The following is a 12931-nucleotide window of genomic DNA, read 5'->3' as shown; positions in this document are numbered from 1 at the left end:
ACAAGCCAACTAAAAGGAACTTAAATCTATAGAAATTAAATAATTTTGCAAATTGTATGGCAAAAAAGGCAGCTACCTAAATTTGTGAAAATAGAATCCTGCTGTCAGAAATAACTGAGCCACAACTTAATAAAATTTCTCAGTTTTCAAAAGATGATTTAATAACCCAGCAAAAACACGCAGAACCTTGGGAAAAAGTTTTATGGACAAAGGAAAGGATGCACAATAGACCCAACATCTGGGTTATGGATTAGACCAAATAAGAGAATTGTCCTTTCCTCATCCTTACACTATTCAACTCTTTGTCTGTTACGTGAAGCAAGTCATTATGCTATGGATAAAATGATACAAAATATGCAAAACTCTTGGCGGGGCAAATTTAAAAAAGCCACTACGGATGTTTCCAAGACTTGTCCCACCTGTCCTTTGTTTAATCCTGGAAGAAACTTAAAAAAAATCCTTCCCCTGGTCGTTTTCTACAGCCTTCAGGGCCTACGTTACTATGATAAACATATTTCATCCAATTGCCCCCCTTCTCTGGGTTATCAGTTCGCTTTAATAATGATCTGTACGTTTTCTCACTGAGTAGAAGCTTTTCCTTGCAGAAAAGCAGCTGCTACTTTTATAGCAAAAAAGCTCTTAGAAAATATCATTCCATGTTGGGGTGTTCCTGCAGAATTGCATCGTGATCGAGCAACACACTTCACAGGGCAAAAAATTCAAGAATTATGTCAAGTCTTTCCCATTCATCAATGATTCTATTGCCCTTACCATCCTCAGTCTTCTGGGTTGGCAGACAGAACAAATGGAATTGTTAAGAATCAGATAGCTAAACTTTATAGTTCTTTAAAGCTGTCTTAGACTAATGTTCTTCCTTTAGTTTTACTGAACCTAAGGGCAACTCTCTTTAAAAAACATAAACTCACACCCTATAAAATTGTTACCAAAGCCCAACAATTTTGCCTTGTGTTAAATTTATAGGTCCAAATATAACTCAGCTAGATCTTCTTAAATCATTAATGCACTATGCTTTCTTTAGGCTCCCAGGACTCTAAGGACCTGCTGCTTGGAGAATCCATCTATTGGAAAAGACATCAATTAAAAAACAGTTTATAACCTTGCTGGAAGTGATCTTACCCTGTCCTACGTACTAAGCCTTGTACAGCCGAGCCAAAGGGGATAAAACCTTAGGTTCATTTATTTCAATTAAAAAGAGCCTTGCCTTTCCCTTGAGAAAGCAGTCCCACTGAGGATTTAAAACTATTTGTCAAGTGGCACAATGCTTAAGTGGTTGGCTGCTAACCAAAAGGTCAGCAGTTCGAATCCACCAGCCACTCCTCGGAAACCCTGCGGGGCAGTTCTACTCTGTCCTATGAGGTTCCTATGAGTAGGAAATGACTCGAGGGCAACTGGTTTGGTTTTTAACAGGTTATTTGTCAAGTTAAAAATAACTAAAATATATTATTTTAATATGGCTCTTTTCCTAACTCTACCTAAAAAAAAACTCTACCAGGTTTCTTAATTTCTATTCTTCTACAAATGACTTTTTAACCTGGGCTGATACGCTCATCGTTTTAAACGAACTGCTTGTTAGATCTGTGCAGCCCTGCCTATTTCTAGCCAGTTGGGACTTTCTTGAAGGGTGTCCCTCTTACAATGGGCAGACTAGACAGATCTTGATTTATTAATTAAAGAATTTAAGGAAGAATCAGGTGTCCTAACTAATCCTACCACACCAAAACCTTCTCTTGCTCACTGGCCTATTGAACAAAGGACACTAGTTGACATTTTATCTAAGTAGCACTCAGGCCTTAGCCTTTATGTTTGCTCAAGGAAGATTTATAACATCCTTTCAAAAATCATTAAATAGCACCTCCCGTATTAGAGCCCCCTACCGACAAGCATGGGACAATTTTGTTTGGCCGACACCTACAGCAGGGAGGTTAAGTCAAACAGTTTCTCTCTCTACTGGGAACAAGCCAACCATAACAAACAACATGATCCAAAGACTACCAGAGACATCCAGGGCTTCAAAGCTCTGACTGTAAAGCCACTATTTCTCTTTCAGCTACCATTTGGTTTGCCACTGATTGGTTGCAATGCCAAGGCTATTACCAGTTAGCTCCAAACGACAAATACTGGTTATGTGGCTCTAACCTTTGGGCTTGGCTTCCACCTGGATGGATTTGCAGATATACTATAGGATTCAGCTGGACCCAAGGTGGAGTTGCCGCTTCCAGCTAATATCCCCTTCTTAAGAGCTCAATGGTTCAAATCTGTATTTCGTTGGAATGATCATTTAGCTTCTATTTTCATACCCAGATAGGTCTAGAGAATGTTATAAGACATGTCGAGGTTCTGACTAAATATATTCAGAGTGCTTTAAATGATTCCGCCCATGGGCTCCAAGAAACGAACACTGAAATGACTACGATGAGACAGGGAGTTCTTCAAAACCAAATAGCCCTTGACATCCTTACTGCTGCACAAGGAGGCACCTGTGCCATCATTAAAACTGATGGTTGTGTTTATATTCCTGATAACAGTGCTAACATCACTCACTATGTCTCCCATATGCAATGCATAGTGTCAAACATCAATGATCCTGTTCCCTCTTTATCTGAAATTCTAAACACCTAGTTTGGTTCTTGGGGTGGGTGGTAGAAGAAAAAAAAATACTCATTTTCCTTTGTTTCTGTTCATCTTTCTATGTATCTTTATAATTATGAAATGCTAATCAAATATTATACAGTCATGTGTAGCTTAACATCCACAGTACATTCTGTGAAATAGGGCATTATGTGACTTGGACTTTGTGCAAACACCATATTATATACATACTTAGCGAAGTTATATGGGATACTGTGGTGTATCTGTACTGACTAAATAGCCAAGATACTGTACACATACAGTACTGTATTTCAGCTAATGTGTCTGCCAACATAATACATGGGCTAAGTAAGTTCATACTGCATACATAATATAATAGTACATATTATAATATAATAGTAATATGGGCTAAGTAGGTTAATACTTTATAATAATACATAATAAATACATACTACTGTGTACATGGACTAATATGTAATCTGTACTTACCACAATTGGAGCTTGCAGGGCTAACATAGTGTTGGGTGAGTCTGGAGGCTGTTGCCGTTACAGTTCTGTGTTATACAAGATACTGAACTTACACTAAATTACTGTTGTTGTTGTTGTTAGATGCCACAAAATCGGTTCCAACTCATAGTGAACCTATGTACAACAGAATGAAACATTGCCTGGTCCTGCGCCATCCCCATGACAGTTGTTAGGCTTGAGCCCGTTGTTGTTGCAACCACTGTCTCAATTCATCTCATTGAGGGTCTTCTTCTTTTTCACTGAACCTCTACCAAGCATAATATACTGTACAGCTGTATGTACAATAAATACTTTTCTATTTTATTTCTATAAACTAACCTTAGGCTACTTTATAAATTAAAAAAAAAATTTTAGAACGTAAATTTCATTTGAAACTTTTAAATTCTTTTTTCACAGTTTAAACTTTTTTCTATAATTGCTTTCTCAGCCTATGTCACACACAATTTGACAAAGAGGGTCAGGACCATCCATGTCAGTGTTCTCAACTTCCTCATAGTGTTTGTTCCACTGGAAGACTTTGAGGTCAAATAGCCTCCATTGATGAACTGTCACCAACAATGACGATATCAGCTCCTGTAATGCCTGAAGGACTTGGCTGAAGGTCTTCTCGGGGAGGTGTTGGCTTCTTCAGGAATATGTCCAGTGTTGTTTACCTAGTTTGCTTTTTCTTTTCTTCATAAATTTCTAGATATGCAGCAAACACTGCATCCCTTTCTATCAGTGCAAAGCGTTGAGTGTTTGGGTCCGTCTCTTCAGCACTTTTCAGCAAGCTTTAAGGTCTGCAAAGAATTTGGCTAACCCCTTAACACTGAACCTCTTCTGCATCTGATCTTCTCCTTCTGCAGTTTCCTTTTTTACTTGCCTCTTCTTCAGCTATTTGTTCTTGCTCTAGCTCCAGCAACTCTTCATTTGTTAGGAGGTCTTCAACATCCTCATCATCTATGCCTAGGTTCAGGTTGTTGTTTGCCATGTTGGCAACAGCTCTATTAATCCTTGCAATCTCATCATCTTTTTCAAATCTCTTAAAGTCATGAACATATCACTTCAATATTTTTTTCTATTCATGCACTCTTGGTTTACATCATCCCAGGCCCAGAAAAGGTTCTTTATGCAGTGGTAAATGGTGTGCTCCTTCCAGAACTGACTACATCAGTGTCTTGCTAGAGTCTTGGTTGCAGCAACAGCCTGAGCAAAGGATCTCCTCAGGTAATAGGCCTTGAATGTTGCAATAACCCCTTGGTCCATTGGCTGGATTAAAGAGGTGGTGTTTGGTGGGAGAAACACCATTTTGATGTTGGGGTGGAGGTCACCAGTGAAAGGGGGATACCCTGGAGCATTTTCTACAATTAGCAAAATCATGAAAGGTATGTCTTCTTCTGAGAAGTATGTCTCCAATTCACTGGCATAGCAATTGAGAAGGACAACCTGAAACAGCATTTGTGTCATCCAGGACTTTTTATTGCATCTGCCATAAACTGGTAAGGTGTGTTTGTTAATGTCCTTGAAAGCCCTGGGGTTTTCACGATGGCAAATATCAAATGGCTTTAACTTGTAGCCAGCAACGTTGCCTTCTAACAACACTGTTACTGTCTTTAAAAGCCTTAAAACCTGGCATTGACTTGGCCTCCTTATGGATGAAGGTCCTTTCAGGCAATCACTTTTGGAATAAGGAGGCTTCGTCCACATTAAAATTTTGCTGGGGCAAATAACCTCCGTAAGTATTACGGCTACTAACCAAAAGGTTGGTAGTTCAAACCCATCAGGTGCTCCTTGGAAACTCTACTGGGTAGTTCTACCCTGCCCTATAGGGTCATTAGGAGTTGGAATCGACTCAATGGCAATGGGTTTGGTTTTTGGTTTTTATAATTGGTTTATCTAAGGTTTCAACAAATTCTTCTGCTGCCTTTGCATCGGAACTCACAAATTCACCACTCATTTTCACATTATTCAGTGAAAAACATTGTCTGAAGCATTGAACCACCCAGAGCTAGCACTAAACTCAATATCATAGTCTGGTCCTGCTTTCTCTTTGAGCATCTTGAACAACCTTCATGCCTTAGCAGTGATCATCAATGAGTGGAGATGGATTCGCTTTTGTGTTTGTTTCTCAATTCACATCATTAGTAATTTCTCCACATCTGACATAGGTCCTCTTGCATTTTTGTTAGCCTTGTAACTTTCAGTGGCACCTATCCTTTAACAGTTTGGGGGATTTTTTTCTTTGTTTTTGAGAATCTTCGTGATTGTTGAGTGCGACATGCCTAAATCGCGAGCAATTGCATTCACTGCTTTTCTACCTTCATGTTGTTTAATAACCTTTCCTTTCTCTTCCAAACCCATCTTCTCATCTGCCTCTTGCTGCTGCTGTCACCAGCACTGGTTTTGCTGCGTTTGGGAAGCATGATGTACTTCACGGTAATACTTTCAAAAGAAAATCAAAAAGAGAGATAACGCTACAACACTCAAGAGATGCACGATACACGAGATTGGATGCCATTGCCTACAAGTCGAAACATGTGCTGTTACATGGTAAACTTTCTTGTAAGTAGGAAAAATTCACTTTAAAATAATGGTAGAAAGTACAGTATGTACATATACCAGTAACACAAGTGTTTATTACGACTATAAAGACATGTATTATAAGTTATGTGTGTACTGTACACCTAGCAGTGCAATCGTGTTGTATACAAGAGACTTGATATACACAGGTTGCCTGCTGGAAGCTGTTGCGTTTGCTACATCTGTTTACATCAGTTACGTCCCATTCTTCCATCAGGATTTCTGAACTCTATTATAACTTTATGGGACCATGGACATATGCAGTTGAACGTTTCCCGAATGGACGTTATGCAGTGCACGACTGTACCTCAACAGAATGTTGTGTACCTAAACCTACTCGCCCTGCAGATAAACTGAGGTTCATCACTCATACTTTTTAACAAAAAAGTTATGTGTACCTTTTTGCCCTTTGATATACAGGTATTGGTTAATGTCCTTCGGGCTGGCCAAGGAGTTCCTCATGTTTAACCTCAGCCTTCCCCTAATAAAACCCTAAAATGACTCACCTTAAAGATGAGGCCTAATAGCATGGCAAGGTGACAAAAATAAATGCAAGGTAAAGTGACAACACTAAAATAAGGTAAATGACAGAATGGTCAACAAGATGTAAAAGACCTTGCAGAAGAAAGGTTTGTCCATTGTGAGTGATCAATAAATACCTCCTAGTGGAGTGGGCTCGATCAAATGGGGGAGATGTAGTTGTGAAAGCTAAAAACAAGATGGAGTCACTTATGCCAAGGCCAGAAGAGCATGGCTGCTATCTGGTTTCCCAGGGCAAAATTTTAAGATAATGAGTAACCTAACTGTTAGAAATAGTAATTAGCTTGTTTCTGTAGATTTATGCATAATTAACAGTTCCTGGTCTTTAACACCTACATTCCAGACAGGCAGACACCTGGCTATCTGGGATCCTGCTCAGCAGGCGCTGACCTTTGGAGACCTGTGTTGTCTTAGCCAAATAAAATTTTAAAGAAGAAAGGATTTCAAGGGACAGCTTGATAAACATCCAAAAGACTCGCCAAAACCACTTAGACTTCCCTGACATTTTTTTTTGTTCCTTGGACTATAAAAACTCCATACTGTCTCATCTCAGGTATAACACCCAGTCTCATACTGTGTCTTGTCCAATTTGCAAATAATACGACTAATTAATAAAGCTCTACCATTGTTTTAACTCTTAAAAGTTATTCAACACCTTATATTTCTCAAAAACATGCTTATACTGTTGTTACTTGATTTTGCTGCTTTAAAAAAAAAAAAAATATTCACTTCCTACTATTGAAATTGAGGTTTTAGAACCCTTACACTTCCATCTTCTCCTTTTCCCCTATATAGTTCTATCATAATTTATATAAAATTATTTCAACTGTACACCATAATTTTGATTTGGACCAATGTTTGGTGTTTACATTATTTGATTAAATAGTAATTCTCAGCTGAGTTATGAGCTAGCCTCAGCCACAGGAAGTAGAGTCTATGACTACACTTCCTTTTCTGTAGGACTTCTGATTTTCACTGAAACTAAAACTAATCATTATTATTTTTTAATTTGCTTTGTTATCTGTGTACTTTTCATTCTTTCATCGTCAGATATATCAGGTGTTCTGTTACTTCATCTTCTTGAAGACATTCCTACTGAGCCCTTTGCCTGATTTCTCTCTGTGCCTTGGAAGAAATCAGATGGAAGAGATTTCTGGCATTGGTGGATGGCACCCATGATCTCTTTTGCTGTCTGGTTTCTGGTTCAGACAATGGGAGGCCCCAAAGGAGGAGGGCAAGGGGAGAGCAGGTGACCATATTCATTCCTTGGCTGCCTTCCTGATAGGCAGGGTGGGTATGCCTCTCTACGGGCCACTGCCCCTTGCTGGTGGGTACCCTCTTCTGTCGCTACAGTTCCCTCAGGGTTCTAGTAATGATTCCCTTCCCTTGTTCCTTCAGGCCTGCCGCTAGGCCCAGAGTGTCTCACCATCTTTGATTGCTTTCTCTAAACTACGCCCACTCAAAACTCTCCTCAATTACCTGTTTGAGTGGTTGTTTCCTTCAGAGGCTCTGACTAATATCCAGAGGCCTTCCCTGTTTGTCGTTGTTGTTGTTGTTAGGTGCCATTGAGTCAGTTCTGATTCATAGCGACCTTATGTATAGCAGAATGAAATGTTGCCAGTCTTGTGCTAGCCTCACAATCTTTGCTGTTTGGGCTCGTTGTTGCAGCCACTATGTCAATCCCTCTCATCGAGGGTCTTTGTCTTTTTCACTGAACCTCTACTTTAACAAGCATGGTGTCTTTCTCCAGGGATTGGTCCCTCCTGATATCATGCCCAAACTAAATGAGAGAAATTCTTGCCATACTTGCTTCTAGGGAGCATTCTGGGTATAATTTTTCCAAGATAGACTTGTTCATTCTTCTGGCACTCCATGGTATGTTCAATATTCTTTGCCAACACCATAGTACAAATGCATCAATTCTTCTTTGGTCTTCCTTATTCATTGTCCAGCTTTTGCATGCATATGAGGTGACTGAAAATACCCTGGCTGGAGTCAGACACATCTTAGTCCTGAAAGTGTCTCCTTTGCTTTTCAACACTTTAAAGAGTTCTTTTGCAGGAGATTTGCCCAATGCAATCAGGAGTCCTGGTGGGGCAGTGGTTAAGCACTTGGCTGCAGTTCGAACCCACCAGCTACTTGTAAGAAAGATGTGGGAGCCTGCCTTCATAAAGATTACAGCTTAGGAAACCCTATGGGGCAGTTCTACTCTGTTCTATAGGGTTGCTGTGAGTCAAAATCAACTTGACGGCAACTGGGTTTTGCCTTAAAAAATTCCCTTCACTGTCATTTTAGTAGATTTTGGGAAGGAGTAGAGGTTAACATGTGTATATAACCCATATTTTGGCCAGAATTTATACGTGACTTTTACAACAAAACATAACCTTGCACACTGATTACCAAACAAACAAACAAAAACTCATGAGACATTTACATGATCTTTATAAGAACACTGGCAAGTCTTACTGAGGGATGTAAAATGAGACCTGTTCCTGGAAGAGAAGGTTATATATTATGCTGATCTCAGTTTCTATCAATTGCTTTAAAGGTTTAATGCAATTCTAATTTTTTTAAAACTTATTAGAGAGTACACGCAAAAGAATAGGCAGACAGCAATAATAAAGTTTTTGATGAAGGAGTACTATGGTTGAGATGGAAATAGTCTTATCAGCCATTGAAGCACATGATAAAGTTACAATTATTAAAACAGTGTGGTACTGATATAAGAAAAGACAGATCTGTGAAACAGAATGGACAGATCAGAAATGGGTGCTATTCTACAAAAGAACTTAAAAATTAGGCCTAATGAATCGAGCCACATCCTGAAGAGGTGAACTCAACCTAAAGGACATGGGGGCTAGGGCAGAGGGAGGCAGGCTGGAGTCCCAGTCTGAAGAAGGGGGCCTGGCAGGTGCTGAGGCCTGGGGTGGTGGCAGTGAGGAAGATGGGCAGGGAAGGCAGCTCAGGTTTGGGGAAAATGAAAGTGAAGAAAAGGGTAAAGTTGGCAGAGGGCTGGATGGGGGCAGAGGAATTTGAGAGAAAGTTCAGAAGGAGTGGGGCCTGGGGTGAAGCCTAGGAGTTGAGGACACCAGTGGCCTTCAAAGCCTCAGGTGGGTGGACACAGTGGCTTCTCAGGGCAGCTGGACTCACCACTAATGATGGTGAGTGTGGTCCCGTGGATGGACTGCCACTGCTGTACACCATGCCTCTGTGTGTTTATTCGGATTCGACAGAAGTACTCATTCTCGTCCTCACTCCGCAGGTCCGAGATCCTGAGGTAGCCTTTAGTCTGACCCTTTGTCCAGTTCAGTGAGAGCCGGTCCTTGTAATCCTCATGGATGAAAAGTGGGGTCATGTTGTAGAAGAACTTCCCATGGAAGTGACCCCGCCTCCAGGATATACTCACGTCGATTGACTCCCAGTGGTGATAGAAGCTGAAGGGGATGTGGATGGTGTCACCTTTGGGGGCTGAGAGGTGTGCTGGCTGCTCAACCCCAAAGCCATAGTTATCTAAAGGAGGGAGGGAGAGAGGGGGAGAGACTTTGAAGCCACCATGGGAGACAAACAGGATAACCCCGGATGGTCTGGCACCTTCACTCACAGGAAATAGTGTGACAGATGGTCCTCTGGCCTGGGTGTCTCCTCTCCAGGTTTGGGGGAGGAGGAAGGTGAGGGGTTGGGGTAGACCTACCACTGTGAGTAGGATGAGGTAGCCTGGGATCATCCTTTTTTGGGGGTGGAGGCCTGGCTGGCTCTTTCAGCAGACCCATCACCTAGATGCCCAGCCATAGCCTCTCCCAGGGGACTTCTCCCATTGCCCCTGGCAGAGCCGCCACCAGGGATCTCCTGGCTACTCACCTGCCTGTGCAAGTGCTGGCAGCAGCACCAGCAGTAGCAGGGGCACACTCATCACCTCAGTATCTTCCAGGGGATGATGAGAAGACAAGCAGAGTTGTGGAGGCAAGAGAGGAGCTCTGAGAGGGAATACCTGGGGGACTCACAGGACTGGGGATAAAGCCCCCAGGAGAATGTGGGAGACCGAGGATCAGGCTCCTTCTCACTTCTGGAGGGGACTCTGTTATACGGAAGTGTGAGAACCTTCCCTAAACCCACCCATCCCAAGATGACCAGCACTTCCTTCAACAGTCTGGTTTCTTCTTTTCCTATACTGTATTGCAAAAGAGCTTCTCTTGGCACCAATGGCAAGACAGTTATGTTCATAGGTCCTCCAGCCTCCACCTCAGGCTGAGGGGAGTGGCCCTGGCCTTGACTGGCTGGGGTCTCTGATCACCCACCTTCATTCTCCAGCCTCTGATGGCTTCCTTAATGTCTCCTTTGGAGTCAGTCTGTCTGTCTCTCTCACAGGAGGAGGCCCAATGCAGACTTTCTCAGTGAGAGAAAGGCAGCATGAGTCTGCCAGTGGGCCCCTGATTCTGCCCTTAGAGAAAACAAGAGGGGAAGAAACTGATGGTCAGTGCCCTCAGCCCCAACTCTTGCCGCACCAGTTCCACCCAGCTTGCTCTACCCCCTCTCATTCTCCTGCAGGGGCCCCCAGGCGGGACTAGAGCCAAGCCTCAACCTCCAGTCTCTCTGAATCCACAGTACCTCCCACTCCTTTCAGATGCTTCGGCCTGCTGGTGCCATAGAACCTCTGGGCCTTGACTTCTGAGGGCAGAAGCTCTAGGGGGTGGGCCTTAGGAGCCTGTATTTTCATTAATTCCTTAGATGATTCTGTCCACAGCTGAGTCTGAGACTTCCTGGCTAATCCAAAGCCTTCCTTGGACAGAGGAGGAAATGAAGGCTCAGAACATTTAATGACTTACCCGGTGACACAGCTCTGTGGGCTGAAGATGGACCAACACGTTGTCTCAACTGTGACAGCTGTGGACAGGTCGGTGATAGTGAGACATGGGAACTGGGGGCTTTAGTAACCCACAGGGCTCATCCTGTAAGAGGCTTTGCCCAACTCCTTCTCTAGGATGAGGTTGGCATTGGCTTGTTGAGTGAACTGTAGGGAGTGGGGAAAAGGGCATGATTTCATCAGAGGAAGTGGCATCAGCTTTCTGGAGGCTGAAGCAAGCAGAGACAAACTTCCCCTCTTCTTTTCTTAGTTTCTTCCCTATTCTTAATAGTTTCTTTCCACATTTCTCCTCCACTAGCAGCCAAGTGACTCTGCCTTCTCTCTGCATCTGCTTTTCTTACCTTTCCTCATGGGCTCAGGAAATGAGGTCCACATGTTTATGAAACTCCCTCCTCTGAGTCAGGGCCTAAACGCCAATTGCCTTAATCCAGCTTACAAGACTGTGTGCACGTGTTATTATCTCCATTTTACCCATGGGTAAACTGAGTCACAGAGGCTTAATGTCCTGGTGTCCTCTGGGCTGTAAAAGGTGTCTGGAGTGAACTGATAACAGCCAGAAAGTTGGGCAGAAGAAAGGACGAGGGCCCACTGGCTGTCTGGGCAGGGCCTTGAGAGGGTGGCCTTCACTGTCTGCGGAGTGACACTTGGGATCTGTCTTCTTGCCCCACCAGATGTGGGACCTAGATGGAAAGTCACATGCTCACCGGGCTACCCAAGGAGGAGAGGGCTGGACCCATCAGGGAGCACCACGGTCCATTGCCTTGGGCCACCCAGAACTTTTACAAAATAGGCTTCAGGTGACTTCTGCAGGGTACGTGCTGTCTAGTTGCCTTCAGGCCCTGATGCTCCCACATGTGGCCTCCTTAGATGCAAATCGAACATTTTATGTCATTTTCAGGCCCCTGGACCCTATAAAATCCCCACGAGATGAGGAATTGTGGGGCGTGATTTCAGCTCAGGGACCAGATATGGTCTCCTGGGTTTGTTTGTTCATCTTCCTCTTCCCCAATAAGAATAGGAGCCTGGGAATCAGCTTTGAGCTATGACAACCATTTCTCTACTCACAGAGGGGGCTTCTAGGAGGAAGAGAGCCTGGAGTTCATGATTCAACTGTGGCTAGAGCCTAAATACAACTCTCTAGCCCAGGTGGTGACCGTGGGGGAAGGGATTCACAAGCAATGTGATCAGGAGCAGGGTCACAGTGAGGGTAAGCTATGCACCATAGTTTTAGAGCTACTGCTTTAGGTGTCCCCCTAAATTCTCTCAGGCTTCTGCTCTCATTTCCTTACTGGCTATACCCATCGTTGCCCCAGGCTGTTGCCCCTCCATGGCAACTTACCCTGTTTCTGCTTTCCTCCTAAGATCAGAAACAAGGCAAGAATGTCTTCTCTCACTACCGCTATTTATTGTACTGAAGATTCTAGCCAGTGCAATAAGAAAAAAAAAAAAAAAAAATCCAGATTGGAAAGAAAGAAGTAAAAACTCTTATTCACAGATAATTTGATTCTTTATGTAGAAATTCAATGGAATCTACCAAAAACTACTGAGCTAATAAATGAGTTAAGCAAGGTTGCAGGATACAAGATCAATATATAAAAATCAATGGCCTTTCTATATAATAGCAACAAAGAATTGGAAATAAAAATGAAAACAATACCATTTACAACAGCATCAAAAATATGAAATACTTAGGAATAAATGACAAAAATGTACAAGATCTGTACACTGAAAACTACAAAATGTTGCTGAAAGAAATTGAAGACTAATAAATGGAGAGTTCATAGATGAGAAGACTTGATATTGTTAAGATGTCAATTGTCCCCAAATTAATCT

The 12931-nt window shown here is 42.5% G+C and overlaps 2 protein-coding genes across 17 annotated transcripts in view; both read right to left on the bottom strand.

The window, feature by feature from the left end:
* Positions 1 to 10525, bottom strand: part of PILRA (paired immunoglobin like type 2 receptor alpha) — a 48568-nt gene extending 38043 nt beyond the window's left edge. For 4 of the 16 annotated variants that reach the window (XR_010323671.1, XM_023541697.2, XM_064295870.1 and 1 more), the window contains exons 1-2: positions 10096 to 10519; positions 9388 to 9747 (exon numbers count right to left, since the gene is read on the bottom strand). Coding sequence is in view for 11 of the 16 variants with exons in the window: in XM_023541697.2 (XP_023397465.1) it covers positions 9388 to 9747; positions 10096 to 10147 (412 nt within the window). In the remaining 5 variants the exon portion in view is untranslated. Of the gene's footprint in view, positions 1 to 9387; positions 9748 to 10095 lie in introns of all 16 variants that reach the window. The other 12 variants (XR_010323670.1, XM_064295868.1, XM_023541695.2 and 9 more) reach the window with 6 other exon arrangements.
* A 531-nt stretch (positions 10526 to 11056) lies between these two features.
* Positions 11057 to 12931, bottom strand: part of PVRIG (PVR related immunoglobulin domain containing) — a 40971-nt gene continuing 39096 nt past the window's right edge. Inside the window, exon 8 of the transcript XR_010323672.1 lies at positions 11057 to 11245. The gene's annotated coding sequence lies outside the window, so the exon portion shown is untranslated. The remainder of the gene's footprint in view (positions 11246 to 12931) is intronic.

The sequence above is a fragment of the Loxodonta africana genome, chromosome 12 (genome assembly GCF_030014295.1).
Source record: "Loxodonta africana isolate mLoxAfr1 chromosome 12, mLoxAfr1.hap2, whole genome shotgun sequence".
Lineage (NCBI taxonomy): Eukaryota > Metazoa > Chordata > Mammalia > Proboscidea > Elephantidae > Loxodonta > Loxodonta africana.
Note: the sequence above shows the minus strand (reverse complement) of the source record. Positions and strands in the feature narration are given on the sequence as shown.